Consider the following 26032-nt stretch of genomic DNA (forward strand, 5'->3'; position numbering starts at 1 on the left):
AGCCCCATATTTCCATAGTCGGCAAACATGGCCGGCTTGAGGGGTGTTTTGGAGGATGGGTGGTCACTCAGTGATTTGGCCTTGAAATTATATATGGAATTCGTGTTCTACTGTAAAAACCCTCGTATTTGAGCCTCATATTGCAATAGTCAGAAAGTACTTACAATTTGGGTGGTGTTGTGGGGGCGAAGTGGCCCCGTAGACACTTTTCCCAAATATTGGTGGCAAATTCGTGCTTTCCTCCCAAAGACCTTTCATTTGAGCCCCGCAGAGAGGTGGTGAGAGGCGGCTCCCCAAACACTTGGTCAGATTTGTATTCTATATTCAAATACCTTTTATTTAAGCCCCATATTGCCATGGTCAGTAAATAAGTCCTGTTTGGGGGGTGTTTTGGGAAAGGGGTGGACCCCCAGAAACGTGGTCCCACATTTGGATATCAGATTCGGATTCTACTCGCAAATACCTTTCATTCATTAAGGGATCTATCACTCTACTATGTTAGTGTTACATACAAATGCATTGAGTTATAATACTTTGTACCACACAAGTGGTGTAGGGTATCACTATAAATGAATCGTACTAAGTTCAACTATTTACAATTCCATAGATGCTTAGGCGATCTAGCCTTAGACCACCTTAGGTATAGGCGCTTAATTACCCAACTTATACGCCCCATGCTATGAAAGGCTGCTGTATAAGGGCTGCTTAGTGGATCCCACGTTTTAATACAGTCATGACATGGATTTTTTTAATTAATTGGTGTAACTAAACACAATATAAACCCCAACCTGTCTTGTTGAAGAATATTCTGGGCAATGGTAAAAATAAATACCCAGTTTAAAAACGAACAAAAAAAATCATTTATTGGGTTTCATCGTTTTCTTTACACCTTACAAAGCCTATATCTGGTTGTTGTAAATTGGCCTAAATTAGGGCCAAGGTTACTTCAGTACATACTAAAGTTTTCATTATTGTGCCCTTCTTAGAAGCAATAAAACCGGAAACCCTTCTTAAGTCACAACAAAGCACTGACACGATCAGAACATGCTACCAAGCAAATTGGTTTTCACACTTATGGTCGTGTCAGACCTGATCGCATCAAACATTATGCAGCACTAAACATGTTGACATTCAGCGAACCTCAACAAGTTGGTGGGCAAGCAGACAACCCCGACCACTAAGCTGAGGACTAGGCCACACAAAGAAGAAGAAAAAAAAAAACAAAAGCAGGTGTAAATAAAACCAAAGCTTGGCTTAAACACGATCGACTTCAAACCTCAGTCAAGACTGTGAGCTCAACAAGAGCAGACAACTGCGCGGCAAAACGGCACATAACAAAAAGAAACAAACGTTCAGCGTTGTAGACTATAAAGTAAAAGAAAATCATAAGAAACGAAACAAATTGAAATTCGTTGTAAAAACAAAGTAAACAACAACACAAAGAAGAGGCAAAACAAAAGAAAATTCGCGGCAAAAAACAAACAAAAGAAATATTTTACACTCAACGACCGTTACGGAATTTAAATTTGAAAAACAAGTGATTGTTGTTAGATTAAGGAGGTTTTTTTTTCAATCAAAGAAAAATTATCTTTACAATAAAAGAAAATTATCTTGGCCAAGAGGCGGCACATTTTTCCCCCAAGTGTTTTGTGTTTTACATTTGCCGTGTGGTTATCAATCCATTTGAGTCTAATATTGGTGTAACAATAACAAAAGTGTGTTAAAAGTTTTTTTTTTATTTTCAACAAGGAGTATAAAAAAGTAAAAGAGCAGAGGAAAAATATTAGAAAAAAATCGGAAAAGCTATGAAAATCCTAAGCACCAGCACCAATGGCATCCATGGCCATCGTCGCTGTGGAAAATCATTAAAGAAAAGTGAAATTATCTATCGTGTGTTTGGCCGCTTTGGTGGTGGCCTTTGGCCATTTGCCGTTATTTTGTATGCGTTACTCGTGCTGCAGCTACTCGCAAGTTCAATGGCTTTTACCATACTTTCGCCCTTTACTAGCTATACCTCGCTGAGTCTAAAGAATCTTCTGAACAGTGTCTTATTATCGAGTAATGGAAATTTGGCGGGTGGTGGACGTAATCTTAAGTCGGATGTCCTCGAAGATGCATCATTGATAACGGTAAGAGAACCATTAAAAAAAAAAAACAAAAACAAAATCAAATATTGTCGAATAAACAACTTTTTCAACATAGTGCATAATAATAACATAATAATAAGAGCACAAGAAAGCTTGAAATATGGGAGTTGAAAAGATTTCGTTTCTGGGATAGTATTAAAGAAAAGTTTAATGGTTTTTTTTTTTTGAAATGCAGCCAAACTTGTGGTTCTATTTTTGCTATGAGGAAAGGTTAAAACTGAACAAAGTGACTTTTCATATTTTTGCCTTTAGCCAAGGTATTCCAATTTGAAGTTGATTTGATTAGGTTTTAATAAAAATGATCAATGCAATATCATTTTGTATTGTGACAACAAATTTCGCAAAAATCGTTATAAACTAGTTTGTATTAGCCCAGATGTGTAGAAAAATGTGTGAATTATGTCTAAACGAAACCTACTGACATAATCGTATGTATAAAAGAAACTATAACGTGTTTAATGATTATTGAATATTTTATGAGTAGATATATGCAGAATACGAAAAATTCGTTTTTATTTCTAAATTATTGGGTTGCCCAAAAAGTAATTGTCGGTAATATAGCAGTAATATAGTCGGCGTTGACAAATTTTTTCAACGGCTTGTGACTCTGTAATTGCATTCTTTCTTCTGTCAGTTATCAGCTGTTACTTTTAGCTTGCTTTAGAAAAAAAGTGCGCGAAATTTTGTTTACATTTGTTTGTTTGGCGTCAATTTTAATATGGGTACGACATGTATTGAAAGAAATTCATTTAACAAACCGAATCAACGCTTGTGATATGCACCTTAAACGCAATGAATTCGATCCGTTTTTAACACGAATCATAACTGGAGATGAAAAATAGATTGTTTACAACAACGTTAGTCGAAAACGATCATGGTCCAAGCATGGTGAACCAGCTCAAGCCACTTCAAAGGCTGATATCCACCAAAAGAAGGTTATGCTGTTTTTTTGGTGGGATTGGAAGGGTGTGGTATATTTTGAGCTGTTCCAAGGAACCAAACGATAAATTCGGATGTTTACTGTCAACAATTGCACACATTAAATACAACCATCAAGGAGAAGCGACCAGAATTGGTCAATCGTAAAGGTGTCATATTCCACCAGGACAACGCTAGACCGCACACATCTTTGGTCACTCGCCATAAAGTGAGTGAGCTTGGCTGGGAACTTTTTGATGCATCCACCATATAGCCCTGACTTTGCACCATCAGACTACCATTTATTTTGATCTTTTCAGAACTCCTAAATGGTAAAACTTTCGGCAATGATGAGGCTATAAAATCGGTTTTTTTCCAGATAAAGGTCAGAAGTTCTATGAGCGTGGAATACTAAATTTGCCAGGAAGATGGCAGAAGGTTATCGAACAAAATGGCAATTATATATTTGATTAAAGTTCATTCTAAGTTTAATTAAAAATGCATTTACTTTCTTTTAAAGAATCCGCAATTACTTTTTAGGCAACCCAATACAAGCAAATTGTGGAAGGCAGTGTTCAGGATGTCGAGATATGTTATAAAATGAAATAAAACAAGAACCAGTAACGAAGCGCAAAATTCGGGCGGTGCTGACCGTATAATACCCTACACCTACCCTATAAGTACATTATGGGGGCTAAATCCAATTCTGAACCAATTTTGATGGACCTCGGCGTTCAAACTGTAATAACCACGGTTGCCAAATTTTATGAAAATCTGACGAACATATATATGGGAGCTATACCTCAAACTAAACCGATTTCGATCAAACTTCTCAGATACTGTGACAGTTGTCGAGGGAAGCGCTTTGCAAAATTTTGGAAAGATGGGTCAACTAATGCGTTTGCTGTGACTCTAGAAGTTAAAATCGGGCGATATATATGTATATATATGACAGCATTCTGAACCGATTTCCATGAAATTCATCAGTAATGTTGAGAGCCATTAGATAATTCTTCCCGCCAAATTTAAAGAGAATCGGTTGACAAAAGAGCATTTTCGTTGTACGAAGTTTAGGGAAGATTGGTCAATAAATGCGCATTCAGTGGTTCTAGGGGTGAAAATCGGGATATATATATATATACATATAAATAAATATATATATATATATATATATATATATATATATATATATATATATATATATATATATATATATATATATATATATATATATATATATATATATATACATATATATATATATATATATATATATATATATATATATATATATATATATATGGGATCTATGTCTAAATCTGAACCGATTTCCATGAAATATAAGAAAATCCTTCCTTCGAGAGAATTGGTTAACAAATGACCATTTTATTGCATTATTACTGAAAATCTGACGAAAATATGTATGGGGGCTATATCCAAATCTGAACCGATTTTTTCCAATTTCAATAGGCTTAGTCTCTAGGCCGAAAAACATGCCTGTACCAAATTTTAGGACGATCGGATGAAAACTGCGGCCTGTAGTTTGTACACAAATTAACATTAATAGACGGACAGATAGACGGACATAGCTAAATCGAATCAGAAATTGATTCTGAGCCGATCGGTATACTTATCAATGGGTCTATCTCTCTTCCTTCTGTGTGTTACAAACAAATGCACTAAGTTATATTTGGTAGTGATGTAGGGTATAAAAAGTGTACTAAGTACGGCCGGGCCGAAACTTGGCTACCCACCACCAAGGATTCTGATAAAAATTTATACAAAATAAATTTAGTTAAGGGCATTAATCAATTCTACATACCAAACTTCTGTCAAACAAGCAAAAATTAAAGCTTCTGGGAATCGAACAAGGATAATCGAGAGACCGATTCGGACCGTGCTTGGTACAGTTGCTGGAAGTCTTAACAGACCACTACATGCTAAATTTTAGCCAAATCGCACAAAAATTGGGGCTCGTAAGGTCTCACGAAGTCAAATCGGGAGATTGGTTTATATGGAAGCTATATCAGGTTATAGGCCGATTTGAACCGTACTCGGCACAGTTACTGGAAGTCAATAAAGAACACTACGTGTGAAATTTCAGCCAAATCGGATCAAAATTGTGGCTTCCAGGGGCCCAAGAAGTCAAATCGGGAGATCGGTTTATATGGGAGCTTTATCCAAATCTGAACCGATCTGTACCATATTGCAGAACTATATCGAGCGTCCTAAAGACCGATCTCTAGTTATAAAGTTTTGAAACCATAAAAGCCGCATTTATTGTCCGATGTCGCTGAAATTTGGGACAGTGAGTTATGTTAAAGCCTTCGATATAATTCTTCAATATGGTAGAAATCGGTTCAGATTCGGATATAGCTGCCATATAGACCGATCTCTCGATTTAAGGTCTTGGGCCCATAAAAGGCGCATGCATTGTCGAATTTAGCCGATATTTGGGACAGTGAGTTGTGTTAGGCTCTTCGACAACTTTCTTCAATTTGGCTCACATCGATCCAGATTTGGATATAGCTGCCAGGTAGACCGATCTCTCGATTCAAAGTCTAGGCCCCATAAAAGGCACATTTGTAATCGGATTTCGCCGAAATTTGACACAGGCTTTTCGACATCCATACTTGGATATGGCTGCCAAAAAGACAAATATTTTGCTGTACAAAATTGAACAATGTGACTTATACTTATTATACCAGTCAATATCCGTGTCGAATTTTTCCCAAATCGGGCCATAATAATTTAGATAAAGCTGCTATTGTGTATTTTTCTCCGGATTATGGCGAAAGGTGGTTTGGCGTGCTAACGCGAGGACGTCGAGTGTGAACATCTTTACCGACAGTAAAATTGCCATAAGGGCAATAACAACCAGGACGGTAAGGTCACGAACAGTCTTGCAGTGCAAGAGGGAGATTAAAGCCTTCTTGGAGGATAGGAAAATCCGTATCGTTTGCGTGCCGGGCCATAACGGAGTTAGGGGAAATGAAAGGGCAGACGATTTGGCGGTGAAGGCCAGAGGACTGCCTTCAATAAACTTGGTTAACCCGAAGCCTTTCGGGTCGACGCAGTCCGAGTTAAGGGAGTGGATGACAAATGCGCATGCAGCGTTGTGGAACAGCGAAACGTCCGTAGGATGGCGAAAATCCTATGGGGGGATCCAGATTGGGAGAAGACGAGGCTATTACTGAAAGGAAGCAAGACATAGGTCAGCCCCCCTACACTTGCTATCAACCGCAACATCTACCTTTTCAATACTGGCAAATCTTTTTCAGCCGAGCCAAAACAACAAAACAAAAAATCCGGGACAGCTAACGCTGGCGAGTAAGGTGGGTACTGAAGCCATGGATCTCCATTGAGAGCAAACGTGGAACTCATCTTTCGCACAGCCTTTTCATTACCAAATTTTCAGCCAATATTCGATGTAGAGCACTTTTTTTGAAGTGCCTATAACCTCAGCTAGCTCACGAACTTCTAATCGACAATCATCCAATACCACTATGTGGATTCTTTGAAGCCATTTCTGTTGTAAACACCTCAACAGTTCACACCACTACGGTGTCCGTCATTGCAGTCAATACAGCCCGTTTCATCTCAGCTAGCCAATATTTTATCGTTGTAAACGCAGGTCCAGACTCCACCAAAATATAATTTATCGCGGTTTTTATATTCTTTGGCCTTGGACCTTCCTAATGAAACTATTGTCGTTGACGTTAATTTTTTTCCATAACAACAAATTTACAAATTTACTTTTGAGTTCTCCCTAAAATTTTATTGTACAAAGTTTACACCTGTGCAAAAACTTCCCTTGGGCTGGTTTTTTTATACCCTCCACCATAGGATGGGGGGTATACTAATTTCGTCATTCTGTTTGTAACTACTCGAAATATTCGTCTGAGACCCCATATAGTATATATATTCTTGATCTTCGCAACATTTTATGTCGATCTAGCCATGTCCGTCCGTCCTTCCGTCCGTCTGTCCGTCCGTCCGTCCGTCCTTCCGTCTGTCTGTCGAAAGCACGCTAACTTCCGAAGGAGTAAAGCTAGCCACCTGGAATTTTGCACAAATACTTCCTGTTAGTGTAGGTGGGTTGGTATTGTAAATGAGCCATATCGGTCCATGTTTTGATATAGCTGTCATATAAACCGATCTTGGGTCTTGACTTCTTGAGCCTCTAGAGTGCGCAATTCTTATCCGATTGGAATGAAATTTTGCACAACGTGTTTTGTTATGATACCCAACAAGTGTGCCAAGTATGGTTCAAATCGGATGATAACCTGATATAGCTGTCATATAAACCGATATTGGGTCTTGACTTCTTGAGCCTCTAGAGTGCGCAATTCTTATCCGATTGGAATGAAGTTTTGCACGACGTGTTTTGTTATGATATCCAATAACTGTGCCAAGTATGGTTCAAATCGGATGATAACCTGATATAGCTGCCATATAAACCGATCTGGGGTCTTGACTTCGTGAGCCTCAAGAGTGCGCAATTCTTATCCGATTGGAATGAAATTTTGCACGACGTGTTTTGTTATGATATCCAACAACTGTGCCAAGTATGGTTCAAATCGGATGATAACCTGATATAGCTGCCATATAAACCGATCTTGGGTCTTGACTTCTTGAGCCTCTAGTTTTTAATTAATTTTGACAATTCTCTTTATTATTTCAACTCAATGAATTACAAGAAAAAACACTTCCATTAAACAATAAAATGTCCATTAAAAATGTCTTGAATTGTATTAAATTTAGCTTGGACCTCAAACACTTGCCCATACATAATTGCCAGTGGCTTGGGCGTAAAAACAAAAAAAAAAAATATTGTAAATAAATTTAATATTTGTCTAAACAGCTATTTACTTACAGCCATTGTGTCATAATAGCGATTGTGCATAACAAACAACAGAGCAATGTTATTTTATTTAATTTGTTGTTGTCTTTTTGCTGTTTAAACGCTTACAAACGATAGCTGAACTATTTAAATAAGTTTTAGTTAACAATCACTTTCGAAATTGCTGAACACTATTCCATGCACTTGCTCGTACTTATTTGGGTGAACAAACTTCAATGCCAGTTATGGGCTATGTGAAAGCATTGCATTATTCTGTAATACAGTAGCTTGATGCTATAAATCTTACGATAGCTGCAAGAGAGTGATATTTCACAAACAACAGCCTTGTAGAGGAAAATGAATAAAAAGCGATCATCCTATGGAGCGATCATCCGATTTGACCTTTGAGCAACTACAGAAAGAATTTTTTACCTCAATATCAAGAAAATTTCATTTGGACTTAGTAATTTTTATACACTCCACCATAGGATGGGGGTATACTAATTTCGTCATTCTATTTTTAACTCCTTGAAAGATTCGTCTAAGACCCCATAAAGTATATAAATTCTTGATCGTCATGACATTTTAAGTTGAACTAGCCATGTCCGTCCGTCCGTCCGTCCGTCTGCCGAAAGCACGCTTTCGATGGAGTTAAGCTAACCGCTTGAAATTTTGCACAAATACTTCTTATTAGTTTAGGTCAGTTTGGATTGTAAATGGGCCATATCGGTCCATGTTTTGATATAGCTGCCATATAAACCGATCTGGGATCTTGACTTCTTGAGCCGCTAGAAGGCACAATTCTCATCCGATTTGGCTGAAATTTTGCATGAGGTGTTTTATTATGACTTCCAACAACTCTATTAAGAATGGTTGAAATCGGTCCATAACCTGATATAGGTGCCATATAAACTGATCTGGGGTCTTGACTTCTTGAGCCACTAGATGGCGCCATATGTATGATCTTGACTTCTTGAGCCGCTAGAAGGCACAATTCTCATCCGATTTGGCTGAAATTTTGCATGAGGTGTTTTATTATGACTTCCAACAACTGTATTTAGAATGGTTGAAATCGATCCATAACCAGATATAGCTCCCATATAAACCGATCGTCTTGACTTCTTGAGCCCTTACAAGAAGCAATTCCTATCCGATTTGGCTAAAATATTTTGCACAACGTGTTTTGTTACGACTTCCAACAACTGTATTAAGAATGGTTGAAATCGGTCCATAACCTGATATAGGTGCCATATAAACTGATCTGGGGTCTTGAATTCTTGAGCCACTAGAGGGCGCAATTATTAGCCGATTTAGCATGAGGTGTTTTGTTATGGCATCAACAACAACTGTGCTAAGAATAGTACAAATCGGTCCATAAACTGATATAGCTGCCATATAAACCGATATGGGATCTTGAATTCTTGTTTAATATGATCCCCATCAGTCTATATTTCGACATAGTTGCCATATACAAGATCTCCTGATCCAGGGTCTTGAGCCCAATTTCGCTGAAATTTAGGATGGTGACCTATGTAAGGCTTTTCTACATCCGTGCTTTAATGGTTGGAGGCCACTGTAGCGCAGAGGTTAGCATGTCCGCCTATGACGCTGAACGCCTGGGTTCGAATCCTGGCGAGACCATTAGAAAAAATTTTCAGCTGTGGTTTTCCCCTCCTAATACTGGCAACATTTGTGAGGTGTCGCACTGCGGCGGCACGCCGTTCGGACTCGGTTATAAAAAGGTGGCCCCTTATCATTGATCTTAAACTTGCATCGGAATGCGCTCATTGATATGTGAGAAGTTTGCCCTGTTCCTTAGTGGAATGTTCATGGGCAAAATTTGCAACTGCTTTAATGGTTTAAAACGGTCTGTATTTGGATATAACTGCCATATTTAGGATTTTGGGCCCGTAAAAAGCGCATTTATTACCCGATTTCGCAGAAATTTGGCACCACGATCTATGTTAGGCTTTCCCTGTATGTTAGGCTTTCCCTATGTTAGGCAGTCCCCTGTATGGTTCAAATCGGTCTATAGCTGGATATAGCTGCCATATATACCGATCTCCCGATTTTAGTCCTTGGACCGTAAAAGCAGCATTTATTACCCGATTTCGCTGAAATGTGACACAGTGAGCTGTGTTAGGCCCTACGACATCCTCATTCAATGTATCCCCCATCGGTCTATATTTGGCTATAGGCTGCCACATAGAACAACCTCCCGTTTTAATAACTGGGGCCTATGAAACGAATACTTATTATCCGATTTCGGTGAAATTTGGCATAGTGACCTATGTTAGGCTTTTCGACATGCGTACCCTATATGGTTCAAATCGGTCTATATTTTGGTGTAGCTGCCATATTGACGAATATTTAGTTTTAACAACCTGAACGGTGGATTGTATTTATTAGACCACTCGATGCCCGTGCCGAGTTTGGTCCAAATCGAACCATATTTAAATATAGCTGCAATGGGTTTCTAAATTATGCAGTTTTCTACGGATTATGATGAAAGGGGTTTAAAAAATACTCGTTTAAAAGATACTCGTGGTGGGCATCCAAAATTCGGCCTGGCGAACTAAATATTGAGTTGCCCAAAAAGTAATTGCGGATTTTTTAAAAGAAAGTAAATGCATTTTTAATAAAACTTAGAATGGACTTTAATCAAATATACTTTTTTTGTACTTTTTTTCTAAAGCAAGCTAAAAGTAACAGCTGATAACTGACAGAAGAAAGAATGCAATTACAGAGTTACAAGCTGTCAAAATATTTTTCAACGCCGACTATATGAAAAATCCGCAATTACTTTTTGGGCAACCCAATACCTTTTTACTTGTTTCTTAAAATTTTTACTTTAGTCCGAGGAAAAGTAACTTCTGCCAGAGCATATTTTAATAGACTTGAATATGCATAAGTGAGAGTTGTATTTTTCGAAGTCTTCTTTAGCACATTTCCCCTCGATTGGTATTTGAAAACAAAATAGATGAAAAAAAAAACAAACTTCTTAGAAAACGAAAATAATGCAGAGAAACGTAGAAAAGAAAAAGTCATAAAATAATTGGAACGTATCTAATTTGTGACAATAAAATAAGAAGAACTCCGTCAACAGAGTCAGTTTGGCACTCTTTTTCAGATAGCTTTAACGGTTGACGGTTGGGCGATTATACAAAAAATCGTTTTTATTGTTATCTCGGTTTGATTTATTAAGGAAACTGTAAATCTAAATTTTTTGTTGTCGTTTTTAATTCTGAGCTTCTGTTATTTTGCCTAGTCACTCAGGCAAGACAATGACAAAGTAGTGCCACCAGACGCCACCAACGATGACATTAACCTTTATTTAAAACTATGTCATGTTACAAGCCATGGGATAATTACGACCTACAAATTACACCAAGCAACACAAAAAATTGTAGTTAGCTAAGATTTTCAACGCCTTTTCATATATAATAAAGTTGACAAAAATATGGGCAATGAAGTCCAAAATGGTCTAGACGGCAGCTATATCTAAATATTCCATTCGTTTTGGCCAATGATGTATTGGCCTATTTTGAGACGCACACGAAGCTTATCAACTTCTTCTGATCATTTCCATTATAAAGGAAAAATGTTGGATGTTGGAAGTCAGAAGAAAAATGCATCTAATATTCCAGTAAACCTTACAAGTGACAAAAGGGGAGAGGAAAATAGGAATTGGAGGGGGGAAAGGATGTAGGGCTTATTGACATTTGTCTTAAATCTTTGGATGTCAAAGTGGGTGGGAAAAACATGAGCCGGAAATCGATTCCACATACTAACGGTTCGGGCGAAATAAGAATTCTCTCTATAATACATTGTGCGGTCCGCTGGCCAATCAATTACAAACGGGTGTGAGTTCCTGGAATGTCTAGTGTCCCTGACATACATCCTTACATCAGGAATAAGAAAACGAATATCAGACGAACTCACACCATGAATAGATAAACAATAGAGTTGGATACCCCACTTTCCTCAATCAACGCCATCGCTCTCCTCTGTACACGGTCCAGTAGCTCCAGGGATGATTTGAAAACTCCAGCCCATACATGTGAGTTGTACTCCATTTTCGGTCTTATGAAAGTGGTGTAGGTGTTAAAGAAGATCAAACGGAGTGAAGTAATTTTTACACCATTTAAGGAAGCCTAAACAATTGAATGCTTCTTTCGACACTTCATATACATGTTTAGCCCAACGGACATCACTTTGTATTTTCATGCCCCAAAACATAAAGAACTTCTGATTGCTCAACATCTACACCGTTGATGGACAAAGATGATCGTAATGGGTCAGCGAATCGTTTGTGTGACAACAAGCAGCACTGAGTCTTCCGTGCAGTAAAATCTACTCGATTCATTCGACCCCACTCAGAAATGGCCAGCAAATCCTGGCAGAGTGTATCGTCCATAACCCGCCTCTTGTTCTCAATCTCTCGAAGCATCGGCCTATGATCGAATGAGTACGAATGACAGAGATTACTGTCATCCGCAAATGAGTAGATCGGATTCGATGTCTGACCCTACAGATCGTTGATGAAAATTAAAAAAAGAGAAAGAACAGAGCCCTGGGATACACCTGCCGTCAATTTGTGTTCATTGAATGAGAACCCATGTATAACGTGAACTCGTGTAGTACGATCTCTGAGAAAGCTCGAAATAAATCGAACGAAGCATTTACAGACACCCTATCAAATGCGTTGGAGATATCCAGAGCCACAACCTTACTCCCACCAAACTGGTGAATTGAGCGACCCCAACGTTCCGACCGAAGTGCCATGAGGTCGCCCGTAGATCGATTTCTGCGGAACCCATACTGTTGGTCGCGAAGAAGGCCATTAGACTCTAAATACCTCACAAGATGGTGATTAACCATGCTCTCCATGGCCTTGGAGAGAGCGGAGCATATCGCAATTGGCCGATAATTCGCAGGGTTGTTTGCTTCACCCTTCTTGGGTATTGGCTGTATGTTCGCAACCTTCCGGAAAACGCGCCGGAAAGACTCCCGCACGGTAGGCAAGGTTGAAAAGGTTGCATAATGGACGAGCTAGCATCGAAGAACACTTGCGTAAGGCAAGTGTTGATATGCCATCCGGGGATTTATTAACGTCTAGATTCTCAAGAACCCTTTTAACTCCACGAGTTCGAAAAAATATTTGCCAAAAGTGACTGAGGTCCTGTTATCCTACCGGGATTCGAGAGTGATATAACATTAGACCATAGCTTAACTAAACCTATATCTAAGTGACATTGATCCAAGTGTCTCGGATGTCTCGGAATTTCATGTCGGCAACTAGCACATTTGAGGCGGTGTCAGTTCACTGAAGCGGCGATTGGTGTACTCCATGAAACTGATCCAATCGGCCTTCTTCTGATCGATAAACTTTTGGGGCTCAGAGGTTATGAAGTCGGGTGGTCGGTCAATCCCAAAGAAATGACGGCTGGCCAGGATACGTCACTCATGGGATCAAGGGAAGCAATGGTAATGTGAGTGAGGACATACTCATTCACCGTGCAAAGCGTGGAGCTTTCAAATGGCTCTGACAAAACCATGCCTCGCTAGTCTTTACCTAAAGGAGAATGGCATGAAACGTGATGCGCATTAAAGTCTCTTAGAACCAGGCGATTGTGATCAGACAGTAGCCTTGGTCTTGTACGCTTGGCCATTTACTGTGTCACAACTACAAACCGCCATCTCGGCAGTACCTGACTTTATTGCTATGCCTATGCACTCCATGTTGGGGTCACTAGCGCCAAGCGCAGGCGAGATGGGTTTATAGTGCTCGGAATGATGTACCACCAAGGCCAATGCCCCCACCTTCATTCCTTTAGCGGTCATTACGTAGCACATTGTATCCGTTACAGCTGCAGGCGTTGGTCAACTATGTCTCCTGGATCGACGCAACCAATATGTCCATCCGACTCGTAAAATCTACTATCTCATCGATCTTGACGGCTGGACTGGACCGGCAATATTGGGGCTGTGTTGCTGCTGTTGCGTATATTGCCGCACTGGGAGGGGTCACATAGTGCAAAAACGAGGACGCAGAAGGCGACGACGACGACGCTTGTGACCCACTGGTGTCTGTGTTCGCACAGCACCTTGCAACACATTCAGTGCGACTATGCTCCCGCTGTTACATAATGCCAGAACAAGATCGAAAATACACTTCATGCACCGGTTACATCTTACTGACACCGACCGATGATGGAGGCGGTTCTGACAAATTGAACAGAACCAGGGTCCGGGGTTAGTTTCACTCCCGATACGAACCAGAAGCATGCGGAGAAGGCACTCCGCGATGTTCCTCTTCCATGACGAAACCAGTAAAGGAGGACAAAAGTCAGGCGGTGCTGACTGTATAATACCCTACACCTGCCCTATAAGTACAATATGGGAGCTATATCCAAATCTGAACCAATTTTGATGGACCTCGGCGAATATTTTCAGATAGGTTATCAAATTTAGAGCAAATACGTTCAAACTGTAATAACTACGGTTAACAAATGAGCACTTAATTGCAATATTTCCCAAAACCGGACGAACATATATATGGGATCTAGATCTGCAACGATTTGGAGCAAACTTCTCAGATATTGTGGCAGTTGATGAGGAAAGCGTTATACAAAGATTGATCAATAAATGCGCTTGCAGTGGCTCTAGAAGTGAAAATCGGGCGATATGCATATATGGCAGCTATATCTAAATCTGAACCGATTTCTATGAAATTCACCAAAAATGTTGAAAGTTAAGAGAAAATCCTTCGTACCAAATTGCAAGAGAATCGGTTAACAAATGAAAATTTTATTGTATTATTACTGCAAATCGGACGAACATATATATGGGAGCTATATTTAAATCTGAACCGATATCGAGAAAACTTTATGCATATTGTAAAAGTCGTCGAGAAAAACGTTAGACAAAGTTTTGGGAAGATTGGTCAATAAATGCGCTTGCAGTGACCCTAGGAGTGAAAATCGGCCGAAATATATATATGGGAGTTATATCTAAATCTGAACCGATTACTCTTAGATTCACCAATAATGTCGAGAGTTAAGAGAAAATCCTTCGTACCAAATTTTGAGAGAATCGGTCAACGAATGACTATTTTATTGCAGTATTACTGCAAATCGGACGAACATATATGTGGGAGCTATATCCAAATCTGAACCGATTTTTTCCAATTTCAAAAGGCTTTGTCTCTAGGACGAAAAACATGTCTGTACCGTACTTTGAAGACGATCGGATGAAAATTGCGACCTGTAGTTTGTACACAAATGAACATGGACAGATAGACGGGCAGACAGATAGTCGGACAGACAGACGGACATGGCTAAATCGAATCAGAAAGTGATTTTGAGAACTATTATGCTATTGGAGCTATATCAAGTTGTAGTCCGATTTGAACCAAAATTGAATGCTGAACATTGTAGAAGTCATTGCGTAATATTTCAGTTCATTCGGATAAGAACTGCGCCTTATAGGACCTCCAGAAGCAAAATCGGGAGATAGGTTTATATGGGAGCTGTACCAAGCTATTGATCGTTTCACACCACATTAGACATGAGAGAAGTCGCTGTACAAAATTACTGCCAAATCGGATGAGAATTGCGCCCTCTAGAGGCTCAAGAAGTCAAGATCCCAGATCGGTTTATATGGCAGCTATATCTAAACATGGACCGATTTAAACCATACTTAGTGTAGTTGTTGGAAGTGCTACCAAAACACTACGTGCAAAATTTCAGTTAAATCAGACTAGAATTGCGCCCTCTAGAGGCTCAAGAAGTCAAGATCCAAGATCGGTTTATATGACAGCAATACCAGATTATGAACCGATTTGAATCATACTTCGCACAGTTGTTCGAAGTGATACCTAAACACTACGTGCAAAATTATAGTCGGACAAAAATTATATATCAGACGAGAAATTCGCTCTCTAGAGGCTCAAGAAGTCAAGACCCAAGATCGGTTTATATGGCGGCTATATCAAAACATGGACCGATTTGAACCATGCTTAGCGCAGTTGTTGGAAGTGATACCAAAACACCACGTGCACAATTTCATCGGACGAGAATTGCGCCCTCTAGAGGCTCAAGAAGTCAAGACCCAAGATCGGTATATATGGCAGCTATATCAAAACATGAACCGATTTGGCCCATTTACAATCCCAACCGACCTACACTTATGAAAAGCATTTGTGCAAAATTTCAAGCGGCTAGCTTCACTCCGTCGAAAGTTAGCGTGCTTTCGACAGACGGACGGACGGACGGACATTGCTAGATCGACTTAGGGTCTCAGACGCATATTTCGAGGTGTTACAAACAGAATGACGAAATTAGTACACCCCCATCCTATGGTGGAGGGTAGAAAAGCGACGAACGTCCACTCTAAGGCGGCAGCGCTTGCCGGTGAGGATTCCATCGGGTACAACCAGCTGCCATGGGATTTCATATGGGAGAATATAGTACATCTGTTCTCAAAGAATAATTTCCGTCTATATTCTTTGGGAGCTTGTCTGATTTCACGGGCAAAAGTTTGTTTGGTTTTTGAATATTAACAATTTGTTAGACTTTTTAAACCATCAGAGTTGGTTAAACGATGGGAACTAGAAGGCAACGTCTAAGCGGGTCTTATGTGCAGACTGACTCTTAACCTAAGCTTACTTAAACCATGCTTTGCCCTATTGCTTATCATTGAGCTTAAATTTGGAATCGTACAGCACCTATTGAGGAGGCTACTGTAGCGCATAGGTTAGCATGTCCGCCTATGACTCTGAACGCCTGGGTTCGAATCCTGGCGAGAACATCAGAAAAAAAATTCAGTGGTGGTTTTCCCTCTCCTAATGCTGGCAATATTTGTGGGGTACTATGCCATGTTAAACTGCGGCACGCCGTTTGGACTCGGCTATAAAAAGGAAGCCCCTTATCATTGAGCTCAAACTTGAATAGGACTGCACTCATTGATATGTGAGTAGTTTGCCCCTGTTCCTTAGTGGAATGTTCAAGGGCAAAAATTTGCAAATTTTCAAATTTACAGCACCTATTGATTTGTTGCTTACGGCAATGTTCGTGGTAAAATTATTATTGGGTTGCCCAAAAAGTAATTGCGGATTTTTCATACAGCTTGTGACTCTGTAATTGCATTCTTTCTTCTGTCAGTTATCAGCTGTTACATTTAGCTTGCTTTAGAAAAAAAGTGTAAAAAAAGTTTATTTGATTAAAGTTCATTCTAAGTTTTATTAAAAATTTGGGCAACCCAATATTTTCTCGGCATTGGTGCTAGAACACATGACAATAAATTTTCACAAAAATCATAAACTTTGGCAAGCCACTCACTTCTCAACTTAAATTCCATTGCTTTTCACTCAGCTGCATAGTGTAAAGTTTGCAATGCACCAAATACCGTTGCAAATGGCAGGGACGATGGACGGACAGACTAATTGCATGCACTAAATGACACATAAATCGACTATTGCCCCAATTAAGTCATAAACTAAGAAAACAATTATCATTTGAGTTTGATGGCGCATACATCACATTATCGCATAAAAATGATTGTTAGTATACCACACTGAGGGACTGTTGCCTATAAAAATGGCTTAACTCAGTGAGTGCAATTTCTTTTTCCATCTACCCTTTCCCCATCACACAAGGCTCAATCATTTTAAAATCAGCTAAAGTTACCTTTTTCTGTAGTAAATCGCAATCGCGTGTTAAATTCAATTTGGCCCTCCTCATTGCAGTCTCTCGGCCACTTCCAAATAGAATTTCTACCTGGGCAAGAGCTGCACTCTATGGGGTCGTTTTTCCCATAGAAACATTACATGGCCATAAACTCATTTATTCCATCGAAGCTCATAACGAAGTGGACAATGAACTCTGGCAACAATAGCGCCCAGCAGCAAGCAACCATCAGCACTCAACTTCACCATTGGCTTTCTCAAAGGGCCACAATCAATACTGCAGCATTGAAGACATAGCACGGTGATGTCAAAAAGCTGTAAAATAAAGAAGAAAATACAAATAAAATGTTGGCTATAATGTGAATGAATAAAAGATAAAACTGATAGAGAAATGTGTGAAACAAGTTGACACGAAAACACCAAAAATCTTTGTAAAAAAAGAGGACCGTAACCAGCTGCGGGTTAAGTGTTTATAAAACATCGGTTTAAAGAGCAAAGAGAAATTCTAATGTTCTTGAAATCTATGAAATCCTATAAGGGGAAAGAACAGGTCAATGATATTTAGTACAGGCTATATCGGACTATGTCTTGATATAGCCCCCACATAGATAAATACGCCGATTTAGGGTGTTAGGCCCATAAAAGCCACATTTATTATCCGATTTGGCTGAAATTTGTGACAGCGAGTTTTCACTCGGAATCCTTCTTCAATTTGGCCCCGATCTGAATCTGGCTGCCATAAAGACCGATCACTCGTTTTAAGATCTTGGATCCATAAAAGGCCACTCTACTAGATCGGTTCAGATTTGGATATAACTTCCATAGAGACCAATCTCTCGATTTATGGTTTTGGGCCCATAAAAGGCGCATTTATTGTCCGATGTCATTCAACAGTTGTACAGTGAGTTGTGTTAGGCGTCTTGACATCTATCTGCAATTTGGCCCAGATCGGTTCAGATTTGTATTGGGTTGTCCAAAAAGTAATTGCGGATTTTTCATATAGTCGGCGTTGACAAATTTTTTCACAGCTTGTGACTCTCTAATTGCATTCTTTCTTCTGTCAGTTATCAGCTGTTACTTTTAGCTTGCTCTAGAAAAAAAGTGTAAAAAAAGTATATTTGATGAAAGTTCGTTTTAAGTTTTATTAAAAATGCATTTACTTTCTTTTAAAAAATCCGCAATTACTTTTTGGGCAACCCAATATATACCTGCCATATAGGCCGATCTCTCGATTTAAGGTTTTGGGTTCATAAAAGGCTTATTTATTGTCTGATTTCGTCGATCTTTATGACAGTGATTTGTGTAACAGCCTCTCGACATCTTTCTGCAATTTGGCGCAGATCGGTTCAGATTTGTATATACCTGCCATACAGACCTATCTCTTTGATTTAAGGTCTTGAACCCATAAAAGGCGCATTTGTTATCCGAGTTCACCGAAATTCGTGACAGTGGGTTATGCAAAGCCCTTCGACATCCTTCTTCAATTTAGCCTAGATCGGTCCAGATTTGGATATAGCTGCCATATGGACCGATCTCTCGATTTATGGTTTTCGCCCATAAAAGGCGCATTTATTGTCCTATTTCGTCCAAATTTTGTAAAGTGAGTTGTGTAAGTCCCCCCGATGTCTTTCTGCGGTTTGGCCTAGATCGGTCCAGATTTGGATATAGCTGCCCTATAGACCAATCACTCGGTCAATAGGGATAATAAATAAATTCGCCCAAAAAAAGGCGAATGTATTATCCGATTTTGCTAAAATTTGGGACAGTGTGTTGTGTTAGGCCACTCGACATCCTCCTTCAATTTAGCTTAGGTCGATCCAGATTTGGATATAGCTGCCATATAGACCGATCTCTCGATTAAGGTCTTGGGACCATAAAACCGCATTAATTGTCCGATGTCGTCGAAATTTGGGACAGTGTTAGGCCTCTTGACATCTTTCTGCAATCTGGTCTTGGGATTATATCCAAGCTGCCATATAGACAGATCTCTCGATTTATGGTTTTGGGCCCATAGAAGATGCATTTATTGTCCGAAATTTGGAACAGTGAGTTATGTTAGGCCCCTCGACATCTTTCTGCAATTTGGCCCAAATCGGTCTATATTTGGATATATTGTAGCTGCCATATATACCAATATCTCCATTTAAGGTTTTTGGCCCATAAAAAGCGCATTTATTGTCCGATGTCGCCGAAAGTTGGGATAGCGGGTTGTGTAAGAGCCTTCGACATCCTTCTTCAAGTTGGCCCAGATCGGTCTAGTTTTGAATATAGCTGCCACATACACCGATCTCTCGTTTTGGGCCCATAAAAGTCGCATTTATAGTTCGATTTTGCTGAAATTTTACACAGTGAGTTATGTTGGGTTTTTCGACATCCGTGTCGTATATGGTTCAGATCGGTCTTTATTTGGATATAGCTACCAAGAAGACCAATATTTTGTATTTTGGGTATCCAAAGTTCGTACGTCCGAATTTCATATGATAAAAACGGTGTTTTATGCCTATGAGTTTGGAAAACCCCCAAAAAAGTATATTGGACCTGGGTAGCAATTCTGTATTTAGAAATGATCTGAAAAAATTGTCGGTTAAATGGTTTTTATACCCTACCGCCATCCCTTTATGGCATGGAAGCCAGCATAATCTGACAGCAGCCACTCATTGTATCTCACGACAAGCCCAATCTCTCGCAAAATTTTATGGAAATTTTCTCTAAGACAAAATATCCATAAAGTTGTCCTAAACAAAAAAATATTTTAATGAAATTTTCTCTAAAAACAAAATTTCTATGAAATTTTCTCTAAAAACAAAATTTCTATGAAAAATTCTCTGTATTTTGAGATTTTATTTAAAATGAAAATTTTAAAGACAGAAACTTTCTGTTAGTACAAACAATTCATGAAATTTTCTCGAAAGACAAATTTTATAAGAAATTGTCTCTAAAGAAAACAAGTAAAGCGTGCTAAGTTCGGCCGGGCCGAATCTTATATACCCTCCACCATGGATCGCTTTTGTCGAGTTCTTTTCCCGACATCTCTTCTCAGGCAAAAAAAGGATATAAGAAAAGATTTGCTCTGTTATTTGAGCGATATCAAGATATGGTCCCGTTTGGACCATTAAATTAAATCATATGTTGGAGACCTGTGTAAAATGTCAGCCAATTCGAATAAGAATTTCACCCTTTGGGGGCTCAAGAAGTAAAATAGGGGGATCGAAAACTTGTCTAAAACTTGTGTTGAAGAACTCGTCATGTACGAAATTTGTGGCTAGCCTCGTAACCACCGGAGTAAATATTGAGACAAAATACACAAATACAAATTTTGTCCATGAACATTCCACTAAGAAACGGCGGCAAACTTCTCACATATCAATGAGTGCGGTCCGGTTTACGTTGAAGCTCAATGATAAGGGGCCTCCTTTTTATAGCCGAGTCCGAACAGCGTTACGCAGTGCGATACCTCTTCGAAGAGAAGTTTTACATGGCATAGTACCTCACAAATGTTGCCAGCATTAGGAGGGGAAAACCACCGCTGAAATCTGTTTCGGATGGTCTCGCCAAGATTCGAACGCAAGCGTTCAGCGTCATAGGCGGACATGCTAACCTCTGCGCTACGGTGTTTTAGTCGGCTACAAATCTATCACCAAATTTATGTTTTGGCTTAAGTAATTCTCGGTCTTGCTCTTACGCTCTTACGATAAGGCATAACAGTTTACTCCTATCATTAAAATTTTATTAAAGGAGACAAAAAGTTTGGGAAATAATAACTCACTCTTGTTGACAGCTTGGATAATTAAAAAAATGCATTATAATTGTCATTGGGTTACTAATGCAACCCACAAAGTTTCATATACACAATTAAAACTTTGGCTGAAACAAAATAGGATCAAACACCAAGCAAAACCAAAGAAATTTCACAATGTAAAAATGCGGAATTGATTTCATAATATTTGCATTCAAAATTCGAAACAAAAACGCCAAATTCAAATCTGTGCTACAATTTTCTTTCGTTTTTCTTGCTGTTTTCTTTTTTTTGGTTTGTTTTCATTTGAGTTGGTTTCAGTTTTTGCTTTGGAGGCTCACCAATCTTTGTCAGTTGTATGTCGATATGTTTCTGTGTCGACAACTCATTTAGTTTTTGCTCTGTACCACACACTCCATTCTCCTGATGGGTTGTTGAAATGGTGGCTTCTACTTCAGAAATACTGTTGGCTGATGGCATGGAATAATGAAAAATTGCTTAAAATAATACAAAAGTTAAAACAGCTGGAATCGAAATGAAACGAAAGAAAACCTCTCTCTCTGTTTTCAAGCTTTAAACAATTTCCTTATTTCTACCTTTACTAATGTGTTGATTGCTATTTCAAAGTACCCAAATGGGTTATTCATATTAGTGCTATAGGTTTGAAAAGAAAAATAATATTTGCCTGAGCAATATGATGGGGATGTCTTGGCGAAAATACCGGGGGAGTGGTATTTTGGCTTAACGGAACAAAGAGGCATTGGAATAAGTTTGGGTAAACATTCGGCAGTGTTTTTCTTTGTAGAACTGAGAAGGATGTGGAAACTGTATCTATCGTAAACGACTAGGTAAGGTTAGGTTAGGTTGAAAAGAGCGTGCGGCCCATGCCACTGTGGACATAGACCTATGAAATCGGATTATAAATGAGTCTTTTATGGCGCCAAGACTATAAATCAAGAGATCGGTCTATATGGCAGCTATATCCAAATCTGGGCCGAAGTTTCAGAAAAACGTCGAAGAGCCTAACACAACTCACAGTCCCAAATTTCGGCGAAATCGGACAATAAATGCACCTTTTATGGCCCCAAAACCTTAAATCGAGCGATCGGTCTATATGGCAGCTATACTCAAATCTGGACCGATCTGATCCAAATTGAAAAGTATTTACGAAGGGCTAAAAATAACTCAATGTTTCAAATTTCGGCGACATCGGACAATAAATTCGCCCTTTATGGACCAAAAACCTTGAATCGAGAGATCGATCTAGGCCAAATTGCAGATATATATCGAGTGGCTTAACTCTACTCACTGTCGCAAATTTCGGCGACATCGGACAATAAATGCATCTTTTATGGGCCCGAAACCTTAAATCGAGAGATCGGCCTATATGGCAGCTATATCCAACTCTGGACCGATCTGGGCCAATTTGAAGAGGGTCATCGAAGGGCCTAACACAACTCACTGTCCCCATTTTTAGTGACATCGGACAATAAATGCGCCTTTTATGGGCTCAAAAACTTAAATCGAGACATCGGTCTATATGGCAGCTATATCCAACTCTGGACCGATCTGGACCAATTTGAAGAGGGTCATCAAAGGGCCCAACACAACTCACTGTCCCCATTTTTGGCGACATCGGACAATAATTGCGCCTTTAATGGGCCAAAAACCTTAAATCGAGACATCGGTCTATATGGCAGCTAGGTTGCCCAAAAAGTAATTGCGGATTTTTTAAAAGAAAGTAAATGCATTTTTAATAAAACTTAGATGAACTTTAATCAAACATACTTTTTTACACTTTTTTTCTAAAGCAAGCTAAAAGTAACAGCTGATAACTGACATAAGAAAGAATGCAATTACAGAGTCACAAGCTGTGAAAAAATTTGTCAACACCGACTATAAGAAAAATCCGCAATTACTTTTTGGGCAACCCAATATATTCAAATCTGCACCGATCTAAGACAGATTGAATAAGGATGTCGAAGGGCCTAACACAATCACTGTCTCAAATTTCGGCGACATCGAACAATAAATGCGCCTTTTATGGACCCAAAACCTTAAATCGAGAGATCGGTCTATATGGCAGCTTTAAGCAAATCTTGATCGATCTAGGCCAAATTGCAGACATATATCGAGTGGCTTAACTTTACTCACTGTCCTAAACTTCGGCGAAATCGGACAATAAATGCACCTTTTATGGGCCCGAAACCTTGAATCGAGAGATCGGCCTATATGACAGCTATATCCAAATCAGGACCGATCTGTGCCAAATTTAAAAGGGCTGTCGAAGGGCCTAACACAGCTCACTGTCCCAAAATACAGCAAAATCGGATAATAAATGTGGCTTTTATGGGCCCAAGACAGTTATTGCCATGATGGCTACTTTACTGTTCGTAAATATTTTCAAACTCGACGTACTCGCGAGAACACCACACCACCTCATGCATTCCATGATTGCCCGAATCTCTGCCTGCAGGATCGTATTGTGGTCAGGCAGTCGAAAACAGATCTCAGACCCTGGGCATTTAATGTAGACCCCCAGGCTCACTTTGTCTTTTAGCTTTGATCCATTTGTATAGCATGCTCTCCAATAACAGAGTTCCGTCAATCAAAGGCTGTGCCTCTGGCAGCAGTGTCTTACACTCGACATCAAGTGTCATCTCAGGTATCCGATGGGAAATGTCTTCCATTCCTTCCAGGTTTGCTATCGTCTCCTCGATTATACCGCTATGGTATGAACTACTCCTATCCTCTAGCCATTCTCCCATCGCCTTAAGTCTCATAGCCACAGTGGTTGCCTCACTCATAATCCGTATGTCAATGGGGTGTATATCTAGAATAGTTTACAGTGCCCTAGTGGGCGTGGTCCTTATTGCTCCACCTATGGCAAGTCAACATGTTGTCTGAACTTGTTGTATTATCCTTACGTTTTCTTCATCGCAGTCCACCAAAGTACTAAGTTGTAAATAAGTATTAGTCTAATCACGCTCGTGTAGAGCCAGCGGACTAGCCTCTGATTTAGGCCCCATTTTGAGCCTACATCCCGTCTACATAGTGCCCTACAACTGCGAGCCTTCTTAGTACTCTTCTGAATGGGACACTTCCAATTAAGTTTTCTATCCGAGAGCACTCCTAAGTATTTGACCTTGTCAGATATCGAAATCGTTTCATTGGGCAAACGTGTTGCCTTAAATTGGCACACCTTCGCCTTTCTCCTGAACATTGAGACCCCTGGGTCAACCCCAGTCGCATGCCATCTGCAAAACCCTTTCGGCCCATCTGCATAGCTGATCCTTACCTCTCAGAAGTATTATAGCATTGTCTGCATAGCAGACGTGTTCAAATTCCTACTAAGTCAGCATCCGTAATAAGTCATTTATGGTGGTCACCCATATGAGTGGGCATAAAATGCCCCCTGTGGCGTGCCCTTTACCACTTTCTCCCTTACATTTAGGTTATGAGACCCACAATTTAAACACCTGTTTCTTAGCATATGGTTTTACCCTGCGCCTATTGTTGCTTGCCCAACCGTCCGTCGTCACCCCAACCGGGGTGTAAAATTATCCTCTCTTGTCTTGACTGTGCTAGCATGCTTGCCTGCATTTATGACTGTATCCATAGCTGCACTACCTACTTGCTTGAGGTACCCCGTTTGATTAGTTGGTGAGTTCCTATATAGAGTGAGAAATGGCTCATTACTCATTTTCGGAAACATTGACAATGGTGGAGTGTCATACGAATTCGCTCGATACGTGACATTCATACCGGACTGCCCTAACTTTGGTGTTTTGATCTAAGTCAGGGTTTCATAATAACAGGGCATGGCTCCTTTAATGGCTATCTGCACCGAAGGAACTTGTGCGATTGTGGGAGATCTGAGGACTGGGTACATGTACTGATAAAATGCCCGTTCTATGCTGACAATAGAGATTTAGACGCGATGGGGATAAGCAAGGCGTTGTGGGATTTATCAGCCTTAAAGACAATTCGACTTTGGACACATTTTCACGTAAAGTATTTACCAGCAGAAAGACGAGACTTAGTGAAATCTTGAATACCGAGTTATCTTGAGCTGCACATGACATTTCCTGGCACCTGCCTTGGTCATGTTGATGCTGCATTGTTTTGTATTTCATTGTTTTTATACCCACCACCATACGATGGTGGTATACTAATATAGTCATTCCGTTTGTAATACCTCGAAATATTCCTTCAAGACCCCATAAAGTATATATTGCGTTGCCCAAAAAGTTATTGCGGATTTTTTTAAAGAAAGTAAATGCATTTTTAATAAAACTTAGAATGAACTTTAATCAAATATACTTTTTTTCTAAAGCAAGCTAAAAGTAACAGTAAAAATCCGCAATTACTTTTTGGGCAACCCAATATATTTTTGATCGTTTCGACGTTCTGAGTCTAAATCGATCATGTCCGTCCGTCCGTCTGTCGGTCGAACGCTTAAAGCTAGCCGCTTAAAATTTTGCACAGATACTTAATATTGATGTAGGTCGTTGGGGATTGCAAATGGGCAATATCGGTTCAGATTCAGATATAGCTCCTATATAAACCGATCTTCCGCTTTGACTTCTTGAGCCCCTGGAAGCCACAATGTTGGTCCGATTTGGCTGAAATTTTACACATATTAACTGTAACTGGTTTCAGTCGTTCACTTTACGCCAATCCAAATTTCATTACAATAC

The 26032-nt window shown here is 39.5% G+C and overlaps 1 protein-coding gene across 1 annotated transcript in view; it reads left to right on the top strand.

Moving 5' to 3' along the window:
- The first annotated feature begins 1295 nt into the window (after positions 1-1295).
- Positions 1296-26032, top strand: part of LOC106085807 (lipase 3) — a 140172-nt gene continuing 115435 nt past the window's right edge. The window contains exon 1 of the mRNA XM_013250218.2: positions 1296-2129. Within this exon, the coding sequence (XP_013105672.1) occupies positions 1806-2129 (324 nt within the window). The 5' untranslated portion in view covers positions 1296-1805. The remainder of the gene's footprint in view (positions 2130-26032) is intronic.

The sequence above is a fragment of the Stomoxys calcitrans genome, chromosome 3, assembly GCF_963082655.1.
Source record: "Stomoxys calcitrans chromosome 3, idStoCalc2.1, whole genome shotgun sequence".
In the NCBI taxonomy this organism is placed as follows: domain Eukaryota; kingdom Metazoa; phylum Arthropoda; class Insecta; order Diptera; family Muscidae; genus Stomoxys; species Stomoxys calcitrans.